This window comes from Thunnus thynnus, chromosome 12, assembly GCF_963924715.1.
Source record: "Thunnus thynnus chromosome 12, fThuThy2.1, whole genome shotgun sequence".
NCBI lineage: Eukaryota > Metazoa > Chordata > Actinopteri > Scombriformes > Scombridae > Thunnus > Thunnus thynnus.
The window spans coordinates 9,769,841-9,791,128 of record NC_089528.1 but is presented as its reverse complement, the minus strand read 5'-3'; the positions used below and the strand labels follow the sequence as shown (position 1 = coordinate 9,791,128).

The window sequence follows — 21,288 nt, the reverse complement described above, 5'->3', positions numbered from 1 at the left end:
GTACTCGTTTTCTGTTTCACATGTGCACAAACATACAGCACACACACTGGCACCCACACACGCTGCAAAGGCATTTTGGCCTCCGTGTTACAGACATCTGTGCCACAATCATTCTGGCTCACTGAGTGGATTCCCAATTACACGCTGGAGTAGCGTTACACTGGCATATTAAGAATTCACATTTGGGCCACACTGAGTGAGTTACTCACAAGCACTGAAAAATGAATGACTCTTTGAAGAAACATGCAAAGTGCTAGAGCTCATAGTTTTTGTATTAGATTAATCTGTAATCAAGGAGGAACTGGGCCACAGCAACCAGCTGTGCAGCTGCTTCTCTGCTCCCTCACCAAACTGGTGACATTTTTATGCGCTCTTTTTTGCCCATGCTCATTTCCAGCTCTATATTTTCATTCTGGGACTCTACTAGTGTAACTTTGGATGATTCCCTTCAGTTCAGCCTCTGTCTCTTAACAGGCAGTCTTAGCTCCTGATTGGCCAGCTTTCTGGAAGGCTGCCAAGGGGCAGCCGTATCAGAGTCATGTTAAGTTACTGCCGATGCAAACCCAACATTTTTTGATTTACTGCTTTATATTAAAAGCTTTTAAATGACTAAGTAAAGGGAGACTTTTATTGTGAAAAATTTACAGGAAATGAAACACGTTCCTTACTGAGCTTTGTTAGCAGCACAAAAAACCGGTCTACACAACAACATATAGAGATATTTGGAGCTCTTTGTTCAGCAGATCAGTTAGAAATAATGCAGGAAGGAATGGTACAAGCAGAAACAGCCACAGTGATGATGATGTTTGATGAAGAGCTATAGACAAAAAGCACACCTCCAACAAGTAAACTACTTTGTCTTGCTGTGTAATGGAAAAACACTCAAAGCATGCCAGCTCAACTCAAGTCTACCCATAATGTTAGAAGAGTGGAGCAGTGAATTTGCGCACTATGCATGGAGTAGATGACCATATAAAGAAATCCGTCACGAGCCAGCTGAACGTAGAAAAAATCGTTGAAAATCGAGTGTTCAGAACAGTCTGAAGCCAGTGCTTTTTGCTCACAGGGATTACCTCTACATATGTTTACTTCATTATTTTGACACTTTGGCCATGTTTAATATGAACATCTGACACTGTAACATTATATGTATGAAAATGAAAATAAGGAAAAGCATAATAGATGCCCTTTAAGGATTTAACAATACAAGAAGAATGTTTGCAACTTGACACTTTCTGACAAACTTGCTGAATTTAGCTCAGTTCTGCATGCCAGTTTGTCCTCTCTGTTTTTGAATTCATTTCTAGGCCTTGACAGGCGTGGGGGAACTTCACAGTGTATCCTCTTCCTTGAGGAGTCTTTCATTACATGAGGACATAACCCTGAACTGGTGTATATTTAGGAAAAATGTGGAATAGTCAAACAGAAGGAACTATTCTTTTTAAATCCACCATATTCCACCCTCAATTTGGTCTTCTGAGTGTTATGCCAGTTATAGTGGATTATAGATATTTCTCTGAGGGAGGTTTTGATGAAAAGTTCCTTCTCTAAACCTCTTTGTAGATATTGAGCTTCAAACTCTGCTGAAATTCTAATGGGGGAGTTAACAATAAAGCTTCGCCTTTTTATTGACTTTATAATCGGGGAAGATTGTCTTTGTAAAGATGTTTGCATTGCACATGTATTGCACACACTGGTGCTAACAAGAACAGGCAAACACACACAGAAACACACACTGAATCTACTGTATATATGCTATGTGAGTCTTATGTATAGTCTTCCAATTGAAAGTGTTGTTTTCCTGTTGACTCTTTCGTCTCTTCTATGATATTTTATTGCATAGTAAATTAATCATGTGTCACCACACCTGTCATATAAAGTAGTAATGTGATGCATCTTGGTTCTTTCTCTTGGCTGATCAAAATGCCATCAGAGCCCGGAGATGTTGGATTTTTGAGGCCAATACTGTTATTCAAATTTATTTTGTTACACAAACAATTAATATAACAGAGCTCATGAGTAAACACAGGTGTGCTTCTCCTGTACTGAATTTCAGTTGGGGGCTCTGTCTTGGATGGTGACGTGTCGATCTCACTCTTTTGTTAGGGTTCATAGTGCCAAAGATATGCACTTAGGTGGGATTACAGTTTGAAGTTTGAAAAGTAAACTTCACTTAAAATTAAATCACTATAAATGATAACTACAAATAAAAGAACATGCAGCCTTACAGAATTCGATATTGAAGTGCAGAAGTCATGCTACAGTACATAACTTGCTAAATGCTCTTTGCTGAAAATAACCATTTCCCATATTGTAGTTTGCAAGCAGCAAGTGTGTTCTCCTCTGTACCGGATCTATAATTCAGAGAGGAGGACATGGCCACGCTAACCCAACTTAATGAAGCAGTGAATCTAACTGTGACTCATGCTACATTCTCATGTCGCATTTTGTGCCTTTTTAGCTCCGAGGCAGAGCGGCCGAGTTATCCTCTAGAGCATCAGCACCCTCACATTGACCTACACAGGTGTACATGCTCACAGCACACAGATGCAAATACGCAGTCATTCACTGAGGCATGCACATAAATGCACACATAACAGGCATCAAAGCCTTTTAGCTATGTGCTGCAAAAGTTACCTGTGACAATTCCAGCTCTGAAACAAAAATTAAGATGTTAGTCCAGCCCTAGCAATGCAACAAGCAAACAGCATGGAGAGAGTGAGCGTTATCACCAAAACAAAAAACAGCTAATTTCTTAAGCAAAATGCAAATCCTCCTTACAAATAATCACATCATCACACAAGCTGTGTGTGCACTTCAGCGGAATACGGTGACAATTGGCCCACGTCAGCCACCTCCTACCACACAAAACCAACAAGATTTCATGTAAGCCTACACATCATGACAGCGTGCACACAACCATGCAACCATTAGCGACAGGCACTTCAGAACCATGGACAGTGAACAGCAATCATGGCATTTTGGAACCCACCACCACAAACAAGTAATTATTATTAGTGTTAATAAGTAATGTTATTAGATGGGTGCAGTGGCCTGTTAAATATATATATGTTATGATTTATTTGGGAAAACGGTCATTATGCAGAATTATTTACCAGCTCAGCAATCATTATGCACTGCTGAGTTGGTAAATTTACAGTTTGACCGTTAATTCAGCATTATGATCATTTTCCCAAATAAACAGTGGCAGCCAGAATAAGATCAGTTGGCACGGTGCCCTATTAGATTTTAAATAACCTACCCTTTGATGACTGCATTACTTTCATTTCAAGATTCATTTAAAGTTAATCTTGAAAATGGTGTGGATACCAAATTCGCAACGATATTCTCCTCACTAGCGGTAACTTTACTCATGGCTTCCATCGTGAACCAGCAGGATAGATAGCTAGCTAGTTTATCACCGTTTTTTTTCTAGCTAGTGATTCGCGCTCCCCACAGCTGATGGAACTTGTCAGAAAGTTAGCAATCACAAAGCCCACTCATTTAGAGGGATGATATGATCGGTCAGTTTTACTGTCATTTTAAATTAGTCTCTTTGAATTACTTTTGCCCGGCCCTCTGTAAATTTATAGCTGTACCACCATCTTCCCAGCAACTGCAGAGGCAGCAAAATTCTGAGGGGCTTCTTTCATTTAACCCTTCCAATAGAAACTGAACGGGCAGGTTTGAAGGGTTTATTTCCTCAGGAACTTTTAAAATTAGAACAGACGGCTTTTCAAATATTATTTATTAGAATATCTAAAGCTCTCTCTAAGGGCCTAGAGGGTCCTGATGGTTCCCCACTGGTTTAACAAACTGGAGGCAGCTGTATAAAGTCAGGCGGTCACGATCTGCTGAGCGCACAAATTCACATGTAAAAGCTGTCAGGATGAGTCACCACTGTACAATATCTATTAATGATTGAAAGCAGCAAAATAGACATTAAATATTTTACATTAGTATGCTGCAAATTGTTACCTGAGGAAGTCTGTGTCATGTTGTAGTGTAGGTGGTGGTTTTGTTATGAAGCTGAAGCAAATCAGTTCAACACATTTTCAGCCCTACAGTGCTTATTAAGGGTTCATGTATCACAGTATTATACTACATATCCACTGACAACTGACAAATTGAAGAATTTCTACACTTCTTCATTGACAGCCAGGTTTATGGTAAGAGGCTGTCAGCAATAACAAGGTCAATCGTGGTGATCAAATAAAAATTAAAGCTATTACACCAATGCGCTGCTGGGATGAATGCTGCCTCGGGTCTTGTAAAAGGTGATGAATTGTAAACAGATCTCCTGCCAAAACGCCACAGTGGAGATGAATCCTCATTTTTCACCCTGATGGTAAACAACAGCCAGGCAGTCGGTTTGTCTGAGTAATTGGCTTTTATTATGTTGCCTCCTCCTCAAGCAAAAACTCATTACCTATGTCTTTATAAAATCTATGGTTTCTCTAATCTATCCCTGTCAGAAGGAGCAGTGATGTAACACTGCTTTGTCGTAGTGAGGTTTGGTGTTCTGTGTTTGGATTTGGGAGGATCAGAGCTTTATTAAAGAGTCATTGGTTAAAAGGACAGGACAGCTCAACCTCCGCTTGGTGGATTCAGATTCTGCTCCACGCTCTCTCTGCCTGCCTTTCCCCCTTCATCTCTTTCCACTTGGTATGGAGGGCTTTGATTTTGCTTTAGGATAAGAATGTGAAAGGTCAGGCAGCATTTTGTCTTCTCATCTTTTTCCCCTTTATACAGTATCTTGCTCTTGACCTGACTTTCTTCTTATGGATTCCATTTTTTTTTTCTCAGATGCTGCCCTCTGTATTTCTCGTTTCTGTCCTCTGTTCTCTCTTATCACCCTTGCTTTCATATTCTCGGTCTGTTTCTTGTTTTCTGTCAGGTCCTCTCTGACCTTACATTGGTTTGAATTCCTTTAGACAGCATGTTATTACCTCTCTGAAAGATTCCACCTCCTCGTCTGTTTCATCTCAGAGATGTTTCTTTTATTTCCTCCCTGATCAGCCGGTCTGTCTTTTAGTTTTCAGACATTACTCGGTTATAATCATTCATTTTAGCCAATCATTCCTCCCTGTCTGTATTGCACTTGTTTACTCACTTGTCAACATTTTTCTCTGGAAAGAAGGGAAACATTTTTTTTTTACTGAAAGAGTGAATTATATCATAATTGTCTCTGTTGTGTACAAGAATAATTTTGCATTGTTGCAGTCAACATCAAATTCTGTCACACAGCTTAACTGGATAGTTTGTGTGCTGGTGATAAACTTCCTCAAACAAGAATCAGAACAAGAAGAACTCATTAGAACTCATCACGTAAATAAATCATGAGGGTAGTAGCAGCCTTGCAGATGGAAGAGGTTAACTGTGACTTCACTCATGTCTTAGAGTACTAACCTGCTGTTTTACTCTTCAGCAGTGTAACAGCAGGACATTGTGCTGCACAACGTTTTAGATCGATATAGTTGTCAAAAATGTCGAGTGACAAAGCATGAATTACAGTTCGCTTTTGTTCACTGCAATTTTTTCAGAACTACAATTTGTCGACTGTAAAATGGTGAATAGGTAGGTGTCACTACTCCCCAAGTAGAGCAATACAATGTTCCCCGAGCCTGAAGTGTTCTAAAGCAGGAACACTTCACGTCCCCCCGAGAGCACTGCAGTGGCCAGTGTTATTTATTTATTTATTTTATTTTCTGGGGTCAGGGCCTAGCTGCGTCAGCCATTTTTGCTGCTCGGTCTCCCAAGGCACCAGCTGTCTCTCCAGCCTTCCCTCCCAACCTCTCCTCTGTCACCCATCTATGCTGCAGGGACAGTTGCACACACACAGAAATGAAGGGTTGGCAAACAAATCTTCATACTTAGACAACATCTAATGGTTTTTATCTGTGGGTGGTTACCTTATCTATCTGCTCGGTTGATGTATCAGCCAGTATTAGCTTATCACCGATCATTTGGATTGGACTATACAGTATGTTGTCCGATAAGTACAAAGAAAATGCAGTGCCAAAGTCACACCACTCCTCTTCTCCATTCACTACGCTGGCTCCCTGATGCAGTTTGCATCCAGTTCAAGACTCTTCAGGTCTTGAACTTTCCTTTGCCTCTTGACGATTGGCAGCCCTGTCACGGAAAGGATCTCGCGGTTGCTCATCTCAGTTGAGTCTCTTTTCTATTCTTGCCCCAGGGTGCACAATGGTAAAGTCAGGACAGGGGAGTCACTGCCCATCTTTCACCCAGTCTGAAAACCCAGCTCTTCAGACTACACCTCGACCATGCCAGCACTTCCATCTCATTTCTTAAAAAAAAAAAAAAAGATGATGATGTAGCTCTCCGATACTGTTTTGGCTGTTTATTTGGGAGAGTGCAGTTTTGATGAGATTTAGCTCTTCTGAATGCACTCTCATGTCTGTTAAATGAATGTATTGCATCCTGGTGGCTTAGCAGTTCCAGTAAGATGCACACCATATGATCACAAAGTGCCTGGTTTGATTCCAGCTAGGGACGTTTATTTATTTATATGAGAGCATTGATATTGTAAATTACATTTTGGTTGGATACCAATAAAAAGATTTTTGAATAAACAAAATGGTAATCAGACAAAATATCATCATCTGATTTTTAAACTCTCAAACATGATTATTGGTATTAGCACCAAAAATCCGATATTGGTCGGGCTATAATTTAATCTTTAAGGCAAATTAGCAGTATTATTCTGACTTTAAAGAAAAGGTTCTATTGGTAGATAATGCAACAAACAACTTTACTGCACTTCATGCTATTATATAAATAATTTGGACACTGATCTCACAGAATGTGAATTTACATTGTAGTAAATTGAAATCACAGTCATAAAAACCTACAAATGAACATTAAAGTCATTCATACCCAGAAAAATGCCTTGCAGATGAAAACTAAAATGTTCACTACAACTTAAGCTTACTCCGTTATTGTCAACAATATACAATTAATAATTAAAATCTCCTGCATATTGTATTTACATCAGATAAAAGGGAATTCAGTTTTAGCCTAAGTGCAGTGTTCTAACAAATGTATTTCTATATGAACAGATGTTATTTGTTTTGTTGTTTTTTTTTTTAGAAAGATGGCTTGGCAGACCTTCTCCCTGTCTGGTCCAATTACCCACCATACAGTTTACACCTCACATTGTTAGTGACAGCAGCAGAGATTCTGTTATAACCTCATAAATGGTATTCATTATGGAGCTTGTTCTCACTCATCATCCTACAAATGATCCTCTTCCGGCATTGTTTATTAGCTGTAACAATGCTGCCTCAGTGAGCTTGCATAAAAAAAACTCAAGAAGACCCTTGAAAAGTGTGCAAACTCACCTTTATATGCAACTGTGGAGGATGGTGATATTCTAAAAATGCACTATGAAAATAAAACGATCAAAGATAAATGGTTTGCCATGTAGGTTGACCCTCTGATTTCATTCTGGGAGGCTTAAGGCTGCACTGTAAGCAAAGATGTATAATTAACAGCATGCTTCATATTAAACGCAATCTAATCTGGATCAAACCCATCCTGTGCCAACTAGAGCAGATTGGCAGGAAAAGGAGGAGGGGGCTGGGCTGTTCTTTTGCTTTTAAGCCAACTGTGCATTTGCTATATTTCATGATCTTTCTGCACGTCCCTTTAGTTGCAGTCCAGACAGTAAAATCAATTGGCGGAGTGGTGGAGTTTTGGATGAATTTTAACTGCATGGCGTGGGCGATAGAAAATCAAGTCCAGCGGTGTCTTGTACTTTGTTTTTGTCGCTGCCTTTATGGGACCATAAAACCAGTGCACTAATCTCCCTATCTCCTTTATCTCTGCCCACAGGCAAGCAGACGTGCCCTCCAGAGAAATTTGACTGTGGGGGATCCACCAACAAGTGTGTCTCGTTGTCATGGAGATGTGATGGAGAGAAGGACTGCGAGAATGGGGCGGATGAGGAAGATTGCGCGTCCGGTGAGTTCATCAGAGTCGGGGCTCAGTTCTCTACCATAATGGACCATTTTTCTCCTGCTGGTTTTACTTTTATTTTACACCGCTAAATGCATTTCAAGAAGGTATTTAAATTCATACAGTGACGATGTCAGAAGTTAAAGACGAAGCTTGAAGTCAGTAAAATAAAGGCCCTTGTAAGAACTCAGATTCCTTTTTGTATTTCTTTCGTATTCCTTTTTGTATTTTATAGGGTTTCATCCTTTCTGATCTCACTTATCATCCAGCGGCTTAAGACATTAAAGCACAGTAGGGAACGCTCTATATAATTAGAGTGAGTTTTGATTTAAGACGGTTGCACTTGACAACAAAGTCCCCTTTGATGTGGAAGGATGTTTGGTGTGGAATACCAGATATTTGGAGCTTTCTGTTGATTTTTTTTTCAAGCTTCCTGTCATTACATTTCAAACCTTGAGTCTTTAGCCTTTCTACTGCAAGGGCCCTCAGAACCATCAGCAAAATGACATCACCTCCCAACCAGCCAATCAGACAACTCAGTCATCTGCTGCCCCCACCCCTCGCCCCCTGCAGGGACTATCCTTGCCCTACTTCTGAAGCGCCGTGAAGAATCAGCTTCTTCTCTTCTCTCTCTCTTGCCTCTTCACATCAAGAAAAATAGATTGAGGCAACAGAGCTGTAGGGGGTGTGATGTTTAGACTTTGAAGATTGAGCAAAATTGCATGTGGCGGAAATGCACAGAGGGAGAGGAAAAAAGCCATCCTTATTATCCTATATAAATGATGTCGTTTCCTCAGACATCCACACACACACACACACACACACACACACACACACACACACATACAGTTGTTTGTGTGTGTGTGTTGTGTTGTGTTGTGACTGGCTGGCTTCTAAGAAATTAGTGTTTTATTTGTTTATAATATACATAATTTTGAGTTTTTATTGATATAAATCAGAGAGAGTGTCTTCTTGAATAGATATTAACCCTCTTCCTTCTTAAAGATACCAGATTCAAGTGCTTGTCATGCTTGTAATTTGTTGTGCAATAAAGATATTTTTTTTCCCAGATCAGCCCGCAAAGTGGCCTGTCAGTGGCTTACCGTCTCCAAGTGGCCTCGCACACTCAAGTGGTCGTGATTCTATCGACTTTAGATCTAATGCCTTCTTAGCTTGGATGGCTTTTCACTGCACTGTCCATTGAGACCCAGTCTAGCCTGCACTAATCCTTTTTTCATTCTAATGTCTGTATTGATGCGGTAGTCTTAAGCTTCTCAGTGGTGACATGGGGGCAGGCGGCAGGCTGCCGCCCACCCAGGCAAAGGCCAAAATCCCTCCAGAGGTAAACTCCACTCAGCATGACCAGCAGGGAGAAGTCGACTCAGACACCAGCGCAGCACTGTACTAGGTAGCATTGCAAATTAAACCTATTATGTGCTGTTCGGGCCACTTTATCTGAACACTGATTGGGCTCAATGCCAGTTTGGAAGATTAAAACAAAGAGAAGAAGCTTTTAAATATTACCTCACTGCAGATCATTCTGAAGGTACGAGACATTGGTTCTTTAGTGTTATGTTTATGTCAGAGACTTAAGTAATGATATTCATATTGGACAATTCTGTATTACAGTTATGTCCAACGGGTCCAATGGTCATGCCAATGCAGGAGGTAGTCTGATGTTCATATAAGTGTGTATAAGTGTTTTAATTGCCTAAATGTATGCAGACCCTACCCATACAGTTTTGGCTTTGCTTGGCAAAAAAAACAAAAAAAAAAACATTTGCAGTGAACATTCAAATCCTTAAACAATAATCCATGTTTTACAGACTTGTCAAATCAACGTTCTCAGTGGCGAGTGTGTTGTGTGGTTAAAAGTGTTGTAAATGACACAAAACCTGTGTAAATACAAGCTTAAAAGAAGTCAATTCAGAGAATTAGAGCTGGCCATGGATGATAATTGGCTTATGTGTCAAAAACACAGCGTGTTGTATTACTCTAACGACTGCAGACTGAAGCCTTCAGATCTTTCACATTCACAGTCATGAAGTGTGGCGAGGGAGGAGTGGTGGAAATTACCAATTGGTCTGAGTACGCCTTAGTGTGTCTGTTCGTTGCGGCCTAGCTGTTGGTACAGGAGCAACTGGAGAATTCACTTCAAAGCGGCTTTAATTCTGCTGTATGTTTGACTTTAGAGTGAGAAGATAAATGAATGAAGATGTGTGAAATGATACAGCAGCAGTCGTACAAGAGCGCGAATAAAGCATTTTAGTAAACAGTTTATTGCATTTGCTCCTGTCAGCAATTTCAGAATGATGACTAAGGTTTCTGGGGTTTCTGTTTTCCTCATATTCCTGTTACATAGAAGTGATGGGTACTAAAGCACCACCTCTGTGTTAGATGAGGTATGCAGCGTGCTTTCAAAATAGTTCACCTCCACATTACCTCCCAGTATTACAGTACATACACCAGCATATGCTATAAATACATACATGTAGATACAGCATCCGGTTTATGGGACATGCCTCAGCTGCCGCCATATTGCAGTAAAGAGACTTTACACGGTACAGAATGCCAGACTTTTGTGCTGCGTTTGGATGTGCTGCTGAGAGAAATGCCAAAACCAACAAACGAGGAATAACATTTAATAGGAGAGTCGTTATTTTACAACATTCTACTGTTACAAACATGTTTAATTTAATATACCATTGTCACTTTGGAAGATTTGTCTGATCTTGGTGAACATATTGTGGAAACACAGGACGGCATTGACAACCATCACTTCAGCCTCATATCTTTGATTGTGAGCAGTTTTCACAAATTGGGGCAACACCACATAGTAAAAGTTCAAACTCTGCAACTGCATGTAGTAGTGTTGCTCCAGGGTTATTAATGTTTTCCTGTTATAGGTCTTTCCTATTGTGAATTTAAGTGAAGTGAACTTGTATCTTCCATATTGACAGCAAACCTGGATACAGCTACATGCATCAACTCATCTTTATTTTACACTTTATGCATAATTTTTGTGAATAGTATGAGAAATGTCAGTAGAGTGTGTAAGAAAATCTGAATGTAAAGGAAAACAGGATTGGGAAGAAATATAAAATTATTGAGTCTCTATCTTCTGTATTCATAAAAATCATCATAGAAGTCATATCACAATGCAGTAGGGAAATAGAATAAACTTACAAAATAATTACAAAAGGAAGATTATTTTGTAGTAATACCTTATTGTTACCTTGCATTAAAAATAAGTATTTTAGTATGAAAACCATATTTTTTTAATCAACTAAGTATTCTGTATTACGAGCATATGCAGCTAACTTGTTTCCTGTTTATAGTGATTTTTTTTTTTTACAAACAAAAAACAAAACCTGACATATAAATCATTAATTGAACAGATTCAGTGACCTGGCGTCCTGCATTGCTATGTAGACCCACCAGGAAGTTTATTCTGGTTATTGTCATATCAAGTCACGCTCCACTTCACTGCTACTATTGGCTTTATTTATCCTCTCTGGGAAGTAAGAATTGATTAACTGGTCACAAATAATGACAGACAGGTAAAAACAGAGGACAAGAATTAGGTGTCTTGCTACTGTCAAACAAAAAGTGTCTGTGCTTCACTGCCAGAATACATGGAGTAGGGCACAAGCCTAACATGCGTTTGTTTACTTTTGAAACCAATCTTCATTTCCAAAGAATCAAATTATCTTGAATAACTATGATCAGCAAAATAATTATTTGTTTAGTTTAGCTTTTGAATTCACACAAGTGTCAGAAGTTTGAATTAACAGTGCTCACACCAGCCTATGCAAACACACCAATAGGGCAAACCCACCAGACTCGGTTAGAACTGCACCGAACCAGTAAGTTGTGAAAGCTCCCTCAACATACGCCTTCTTTGTACGGTCTTTCACACTCCTGCTTCTGTGAGCATACTTAGGTTTAATCCTGCTCACGGTGAACACACCATTCTAACATACTTTATACTTTCACTTGTATATTCCCAAGTGTGTGTGTGTGTGTGTGTGTGTGTAGAGGTTACACTCCCGAAACTGACAGAGCAGGAATACACCCACTTGGCCCCAGTGCGCTCTGCTATTAGTAGAAATTTACACAGTGCATAGCCTGCCGCGTACTTGAAAAAGTAAATCTTACAGAGGCATCCTGCTAATTGAGTCATGTTGAATTATGTATTAAGTAGAATCTAGACCTCACCAGAGGAAGCTTTCCCTGATCAACATTACATTAAGCAGCAACTCTAGAGAGGCTCTGCAAGAAAATTGAACTGTGTCCTCAACCTTCAGTGATGTGGAGATTAATGTGCACTTACTTCCATCTCATCCTCTATTTTCTGCTCTTGGTTGTTACTGTAGATGAGAGAGTTGTCTCCTCTCTATTAGCTGTGTTTGCTCTGTAAATGTATGTGTGGCGTCACAGTAAAGGTCAACCGCTGAGCAATTTCCCTGGTGAGGTAGTGTGACCTGTCTGAACTGGCAGGCAGTGTGAGTGTGAGAGTGTGTGTGTGTGTGTGTGCATGTGTGTGTTTCTACCTTTCTTGTCTTTAGCGGATGTGTGTGTGTGTATGTTCCAGTGACCTTGCTGCAGTAGCGTAAGGCTTTGGCTACAGTGGACCTCCGCTCCTTGTTCCTTCAGCCCATATTTATGAATATCTATGAAAATGCTAAGAGGAGGTTAAGCTGCTCAGACAGTGACTGATATGCTCAGAGATACTTGTGCAAGTGCAGATAAATAATAAATGACTCTAATTTTGCATGCTCACACACAACATGTATATCTTTCTTTTCATCTTACGTCTTCCTTTCTCCCCCTTCCTCCCTAACCTGACGCGCCAGATGGTTTGTTACACAGAACCATCTCAGAAGTCGTCCTTGGAAACTGTTTGGAAAGGGGCAGGCACTTTCAAAAAATACTTGGCAGGTGATTGGACCTCGTGAGGCAGCTGGATTCACGACGCTGATTGGCTATAACTTAAAGCCTGACAAGATGCATTCACACGTGATCTCGTAACTTCCCTTCCTCCTGCACTTAAAATTATTTCTTTATCTTTCACACTTTATTCTGTCTCTCCTTCCTGTATCCTGACTCATCACGCACACACACACCACACACTGCATCAGCTGTAATGCTAATGTGAGTAGAATGACCAGTCATCCCTTGCCCTTACATCTGAGCCACTGGTTGCCGCGGGCAACAATCTCCCATCATCAAAGCCGCTTGAAAAAGTAAAGTGGGTTACACTGTCAGCTCCTGACTACCACAGCGGTAGTCATAGTAAAGGTTCTCCCACCCAAGGAATTATAAAGACGGGGCAAGTTATGACTGTGTGCCACCAGTGTCAAGCTCTCTGTGAATTTAACATATTGATGGATTTTTGTATTAGTTATTCATTATAGCTGGCAAACAAAAGGTGTGTTTGCCTTGATAAAAAAAATATTAAGGTCAGGTAGTCTGTAGAAAATTTCGTTTTGGTAATAAACTTTAAAAGTCAACTTTGAATGTGATCAGCAGCAGTTTCAGAAAGAGAGCAGAAGGTGCTCCTTTTAGTAGAATAAAAGCAGCACAGTCAGAACTCATACAGCCAATGACTGTAGATGTCTGCTGTGTTCTGTGATTTGTGAATTAATTGTTGAATTATTAGTTTGTGTTACTTGCCTTTGTGCAATGTGCAACATTATGCCAAAAATGAATGAGTCAAAATAATGGTTTGTTCCACCTTTTTGTCAGCTTCTTCATTCCACCACCAGAGTCTGCAGCCATGCTAGTGTCTCTTTGAGGCTGTATTTGGTGCTTTGAGATACGAGGCTAACGTGTGAATTTAAAGCAGGTATCATGTTTAGCATGTTCATGCACGTGTTAACATGCTGACATTTGCTAATTATATAATATAATAATAAAGCTATTTTCTTACCTGATAATGGCACAAGATGAAAAAGGTGAGAGATCACCAAAGTCATTCCAGTTAATCTGTAGGGGGACATGAATGCCTGCACCAAAATTTCATGAAAATCCATCAAAGCAACAACTAGACATTTTACTCATTTCACCTCATGGTGGTGCTAGGGGAAAGTCAGGGGATTGTCAAAGTCATTAAGATTAGCCTTTGGCAACAGTGAATTTCTGTACTAAATTTCATGGTTATCAATCCAATAGTTGCTGCAATATTTCAATCTGGACCAAAGCGGCGGACCAACCAGTGGAGTTTTTTATAATGATGGTCTATGGGGAAAATGATTTTTGGCCCGCAGTACTGCGAGTTAACAAATTTTAATATAGTTAACCAAAAAATTGGAATATAAAATTTACATCTTTATTTTTGGTATGAAACAGTGGTTTTTGTCACTTGATTTGAAGTGATTTGATTGGCTGTAGTTCCTGTCATTGTTTGTTAAAAGTTTTGATTCACTGAAGGCCTCTTGATTGCTTTCTCTCACACTTACTGGTGGAACATGATTACCTAATCATCAGATGTGTTACTAGGATATGGCCTATATAACATACCAGTGCCTGTGTCCTACTATGATTGTTGATCTTGAACAAGGCCTGAGGGCCGAAATGTCATCTGAATAAAAGAGAAATACATAAGGAGCCAGAGTGTGTAACACTTTTTTCCTAATCTCAAGTCTACTTCCAGTGATCAGCACCTCACTACAACCCTTGGTGTGCGTTACCTTTCCATTATATGCAGTACCGCAAGTTGCCACTGGGACAAATTGGCAGCAAAGCTGAGTGGCGGCACCGCACTTAGATTCCTTACATCAGTGCACTAGAGCCTCACTGCTAGCACGGCTAAAAACCTTTGATTTGAATATAGTTTAATAATACACACATATATGCATAAAAGGTTGTGTAACATTACAGCGAATCCATAAGTATCTATAAGTATACATAAATACAATCTACATACTTAACATGCAATGTATGCATGTATACAGTATATACACATCCATTTAATGTTCATGGTATTTCCAGCTTTTGTTTAAAATGCCAAAACTTAATTATTTAGATAAATGGATAATAAATCTGAAAAAACAAGCCACTCAGTAAGATGTTGGGTCCCACTGCAATTTATTTATCATTTAAAACCCACAGACTTGTACAACATCATAGACAGGCGCTCTGTGGGCTCAAAGTTGCTCAAAAGTCTGAAATTCATTTACTCAGTGCCCCCAGTGGAAAACAAAGTCTCTCTCCAGTGTAACCAGGCCACTCATGTACATTACTAATGGTCTTCCCCTTGTGTAATAATGTACATGTCTATTGAATCTCCTTAATTATTTAGTGCCAAATTAGTTTGGAGTAAGAGTAGAGGCATAACAGGGACAGTAGTTATAAAACACATCAGAATCAGATGGAGCTTGTTTAATATTAATGAGTATAAACCCTTTCACTGAACTGAATCTACAACACTTGTTTTCCGTTTCAGTAGCTTTCCCCGTGCTTCTGTGGCAATCATGTCAGTACCAGTGAATTAATTAAACACAGATGTTTGCAACGGAGAAAACAGATAGTGACTTTAACATATGGTATAATTACATAGGATAGTAATTAGGACACTATCTTGCACGTAGGAATGCCTATTATTTTCCACTCTACTAGAATATTTAATTTCTCTTTATAGCTGGTTTTGATCCTGTTAGCTTTTAGTGTTTTAAACAGCCTATTGAGGACAACCACGCAGCTTATCATTATTTTTAACAATGGTTAAATTCTGATGCTTTAATTCCTATTCAGAATACTGGTCTGATCCCTGATCTACGCATCAGTACCAGTGGAAAAAATATGTATGAACATAAAATCTTGACTCTAGGATCAAACCAAGTACTGCTAAAGGGTATATGCAAGGCAGTTGATGTGTGGGAGATGTGAGGTGTATCCTGCAGGTCACTGACAGTATGCTACTACTTCACAATGTGCTGATTCTGTGTAAAATGTTTTAAAACAGCAATTGTTTCCAGTAACCAGCCTTAACAGCCAAAGGCAGCGGTGTCGAAACTGAACTCCCTGTGGTTTGTGTAAATATCAAATTATGCTTCTCCCTGTGCTGGCCTGTGGCCTCTGTGCAGCTGTAGACTCTCGGTTGGAACCCCGACTCTCTTCACAACTGGAGTGCTTTTGGCCAGACTGAAGAGAGAGAGAGAAAGCTAGAAAGGGTAGAGAGGAAGAGAAATGAACTTACAGGAGCCTGGAGGTTGACTTTGTGAGGAGGAGAGGTACAATACAAAGGTTTCCCTCCTTCATAGAAAGACTTTAATGCAGGAAAGAACAATGTTTATTAATACCCTACAAAGACAAAATGCAGTAACTAAATATTTGGTCAAAACTTGAGTCAAGACCAGACTTTTTGATATAGTTTAAATCTTATTATGCCATAGAAATGTTTAAATCTTGAAAAAACAACATGTAAAAATGTGCAGGAACTACCAAACTGATGTATGGCCTAGTTAACCCACTTTCTCCCACATATTTTCTGTAATTGAAACATCTATTTTGATTCTCTGATATCATAGTAATTGAGTTTGATATATAAATAATAAATAAGGCTGTAGCTAAATATATAATGAAGAAAAAAAATAACTCCAGATAAACTAGCTCGCTAAAAGCTAACTAGCATAGTTTATCAGACTGACAACAACTGCCATCTAAGCCTCTGACTCTTGGTGAATTGTTGTGATTTGGTGAGGTTACGCTACATTTAAATCATATATTTAAATGTATTAAATTGTAGATTCATTGTAGTTCAAATGGACAAGCTGAAAAAGGTTGTTTGTACTTTGCAAGCTTGTGACAATAACGTTTTAAATATTTTGGGAGAGCATGGGGTATTCAGCTTAGAAGACGTGACTAGGTAGTCTTGGAACTTCAAATCATTTTTCTCAACTTCACTGTAACCTATAGCATGTTGGCATTTCAGCTAATAACAGCATATTGATAACCAATCTGTCCTTGTTGGTCCCAGATAAGAGAAAGAAGAGCCAGAGAGCAGACAAAGAAAGCAAACACACTAGAAAGATAGCCATATTTTGACAGAGGAGGAAGTACCGCGTTTGAGATCCATCACAGAGAGAGGAGAGGGACCGGCTGATGACATAGAGTGCTCTATTATCTTTCTCTCCAGGAGATGAAGTCTCTCACCATCTTATTGTGATAACCACCGACATCCTCTTCTTCACCGCTCTTTCTGTCTCCTCCCCAGTTATGATATCAATATTGACTTTCAGTCTACCTGAGAAAATGTCCCTGTATTTCACTCACAGGGGCTCTTCGAGCTAAATGCTATTTGACATTGACACAAGCCAATAGGATTCTCATCTCTTGTCTTACTTTCTCTCATCTTCCTATACCTGTAGCCAATGTTTAAGATGCATTTTGAACATAATATTTTTCTGATTGTGAAATTGAGAGCAGATCCATAAAACTGTAAATAAATGTGACACCCTCGTTTGCTTTCATGTTGATAAGGAAGAAGATGCAGCCATCATTCGCTGCTCGAACATCTTCCTGAGGTTTTTGTTCTTTCTCTTGGTACTCCAGATGCCAAAGCCTGCCCCAGCGGGGAGTTCATGTGCGCCAACCGCAAGTGCTTGGCCACCGTCTACGTGTGCGACGGTGACGACGACTGTGGAGACGGCAGCGATGAGCTCAAGTGTACCTCCCCTCTGACCTGCGGGCCCAACCATCTCCGCTGCAACACCTCCGAGTGTGTGCCACTCATGTGGAGCTGCGACGGAGACCCCGATTGCTCAGACAGTTCAGACGAGGGGCCGGAGCGTTGCGGTGGTGATGGGGTCCCGTACCTGACCAACCGCCGGGCCAACTGCACCGCCGGGGAGTTCCGCTGTGCCAACGGGGAGTGTGTGCGGCTGACCTGGAAGTGTGATGGAGATCCCGACTGCAAGGACAAGTCTGATGAGTCTGACTGCCGTGAGTTTTTGTCTTGTTTCGTGTCCTCGCCTCCCTACACTGATGCTCCCCTGTGTAGCTTTTTTTTCCTTTCTCTCTTTTATTTCACAAGAGCATATTCATGTTCTCTATTGTGTCAAGACTTTCTCTCCACCCATGTTCAAAAGGCTGTCCTCTGCTTACATTGATACAGCACAGTGCTCCTCTTTCTGTAAGTGTTTTCCGTACAGAGAATATGTATCTGGGTCGAGTAGTTTTAGTAGAACAGAGATCACTACATATGTAACCACGGTTCTCTGAATGAAGAAACGACATCCCAATTTAGCACTACATACAAATTCCAAGCAAGTTTTGAATGTGTAGTGTGTTCACTCTGTGGTAGGAGGCATACTAATTAACAACAGATTTTCAAATGTGCTGTAAATGTACATTATTATCCCATAATACAATGCACAAAGAAAATAGAGGAGCAATTCATAGCTGCTAAACATGAAATCAAATTGCAAGAGAGATATAGGAAAACAAGGAAAAGACATTTTGCTTTCTCTATGTGAAGATTAACTGGTAGTAGATTTTAAAACTGGGGTTTGAAATTCCATTTGCACACATATGCATGCATCATTTCCTGTTTGTACAAAACTAGTAAAATGGATTGACTATAAATGAGTATATAGTACAGTCTGTGTACAATTAGTATGTAGTATGAAAGTAGGACACAGTGCGTTTCCTCAGCTTGGTGCCGCCTGTAGAACCATAGTTACATATAAAAGCTTTTGTTCTTGGTTACATTAGTCTGGATATCTTTTCAATTTTCATTTCTCATTTAAATCTAACAGGTCATGATATTTCTGGGTTGTTTTTGTTTATTTGATTCTTCATATACTGCGTTACCACTGTGAATATTTCAACCAGTAGCATATATACTATTACTTATATATCCATCTTGTTCAACGATAGCTGCAGACCAATCAAATTTTAACACATTCAGAAGTAATTACGCTGAAGGTCAGTTTTACTTTACTTTCACGATATTAAACCTGTTTTCTCAGGGATCGGAAAGTGGAAGAATCTCAGCAAACAATATTCCCTTCCTCATCTGAGGTGTTACTTTGTCATTTAGCACATTTCCCCTAAATGTCTGGTTAAGAATGTGTTTCTGTTGATAAACGCCATGTGAAGATGGGGCCTTGTGATAAAACAGGTTTTCCTATTAGCTGGTCATGGATGAGGGAGCCCTGAAGCTCTTGTCTCACTAAGCTCGAGTGTGAAGCCCAGATAGTCTCACTATTCATTATCAAGATGTGCGGTGCACACATCAAACCCACCTCTCGCACTCTGTGGTGTCATATAAGCAGCACTTAGATGAGATTGATGTTTTGTTAGCCAACTGCATCCCAGCATTAAGGGAGAGGCCCGGAGACAGTTAAAGGCACAACCATGTATTTGTCCAGAGGCTACAGAGCAACCCCTCAATGCTTCTACCTTCACTATCTTTCGTGCGAGGATTGCTTTGCCATAAAAAATTTAATTTCCTGCCAACTCTTCAGCTGAAGACAAATGCTATTGCTGTGATGCATCAATACATTTCTGACTTTGCTGCTAGTCTGTTCTTATAGAATATATACAGCATGTGCATGTGTCTGTATGCAGGTTATTAGCCAGTCAGATATATAGATTTCTAAATACAGAGAAACACATTAAAGAGAAAATGATGTTTGTGTGGTGTGTATGCATGTGAATAAACATGCGTGTGTCCAGCAGCAGCCCTGTTTCATTCCCTCTCTCCTGCTCATCTTGTGATAACACTAAATCATATTTCACTCAACCATATATATTGCTTTTTAGTGTGGTTTAGAGAGAAGTTATATGAGCACACTGGGCCCCCTTGATGAAAAGCTTGTCTGTGCTTGGGGTATTAATGAAATTTGCCGTAGCTTCATGCAGCCTCCATCTTTGCGTTACTATATTGAAAATCATTCATCACACGCCCTCAGGTTAGCTGTCTCTGTCCTAGGCAGCACCTAACACAGGCTGCGAGGGGATAGATAGAAGTATGAAGACGTTTATGTTATTGCGTTTTTTGATTTCGTGCATGCTTCTACAAAAAGGTTTTTTTTTAAACCACGTGTTTTGGGGCATGTCTTGCAGTTTTTTTTTAGACAGGTGAAAGTTGAGAGGCTCATGAAAGACTGATGGGGTGAAATGCAACAAAAGTTCTTGTGGTTTGGATTGGACCCCAGGATGTTGTGTTCCTCTTGAAAGGATTAAAGGGGATTTAAAAGTCCAATTCCATGTGTGTGTGTGTGTTTGTGTACCTCTTTACAGCCCTGTTGACGTGTCGTCCCGATGAGTTCCAGTGTGGTGATGGTTCTTGCATCCACGGCACCAAGCAGTGTAACAAAGTCCACGACTGTCCTGACCACAGTGATGAATCCGGCTGTGTTAACGGTGGGTTCACCTATTTCATCTGTCTGGCTGCCAGAATATGTCTCTGCGTATTCACCTGTCTTCTTCTTTTATGCTTGTGTCTGTTTAAATCTGTCTGCCTTTTTGTCGTTCTGTCTGCAGGTAGTCACAGTATAAATGCCTACCTGTGTAATAATGATACACTGTAGCTGCTTATGGTGAAATATAAAATAAGAGGATGTTTGAAATGGCCAGTGATTATTTTATAGCTACAGGATATGATCTGTATAATATGGTTGACCAAAGCCTCCTAGCTATATTTGTTGTTGACATTAAGATCATTTATAGAGATAAAAGTTTAGTTGTGTAAGTGTTTTTCATCTAAAGTCTAACTTTGCATTGTGCATGAATGAAACAAAAATCAATGAATAGCAAATATGAGTTATGTTGTAATCCTTAAGATTTCAGTCCTGGTTGATTTGGTGACACCTGTGTGTACTGACAGTAACAGCAAGTGTGGATTACAAGTAATGCTGCAGCAAGCTGAGGCGCTGCTTTGTCAGGAAAACAAAAGACGAATGACTGATACATCTGTTTACAGTGCAGCTAAACAAACTCATATTTTAATAAAGAATCCAGCCAGTAATCTACCTTTTTTTTTTTTTTCATCACACCATGAGCAACCGTGATCTGATTTCATGCACGCGTAGTAGTTTTCCACACAGCAGTAAAAGTAGTGCTTATCTTGTTCCATTACCACACCTGCAATTTTTAAAATCAAAACATCAAAAACATCAGAAACCGACCGCATCTTGTATTACAGAAGCATTTTTCATGAATGATAGTGATCAGCCCTAAACCGTGATGACAAATACATCGAGTTTCCACCAGTTTCGCCAGTTGAACGCTTTTAAGGTGAAGCAGCAGCAGCAGCAGTAGGAAATGTTGGGTTTGCATTAGCTCTGATATGGTGTAAAG

At 39.8% G+C, this 21,288-nt stretch overlaps 1 protein-coding gene across 2 annotated transcripts in view; it reads left to right on the top strand.

Annotated features, from left to right (window-relative positions):
• The window catches only part of LOC137193853 (low-density lipoprotein receptor-related protein 8-like), an 82,141-nt gene that overhangs the window by 31,880 nt on the left and 28,973 nt on the right, over positions 1 to 21,288 (top strand). For both annotated transcript variants that reach the window (XM_067605258.1, XM_067605257.1), the window contains exons 4-6: positions 7,858 to 7,986; positions 17,536 to 17,925; positions 20,230 to 20,352. In XM_067605258.1, the coding sequence (XP_067461359.1) occupies positions 7,858 to 7,986; positions 17,536 to 17,925; positions 20,230 to 20,352 (642 nt within the window). The remainder of the gene's footprint in view (positions 1 to 7,857; positions 7,987 to 17,535; positions 17,926 to 20,229; positions 20,353 to 21,288) is intronic.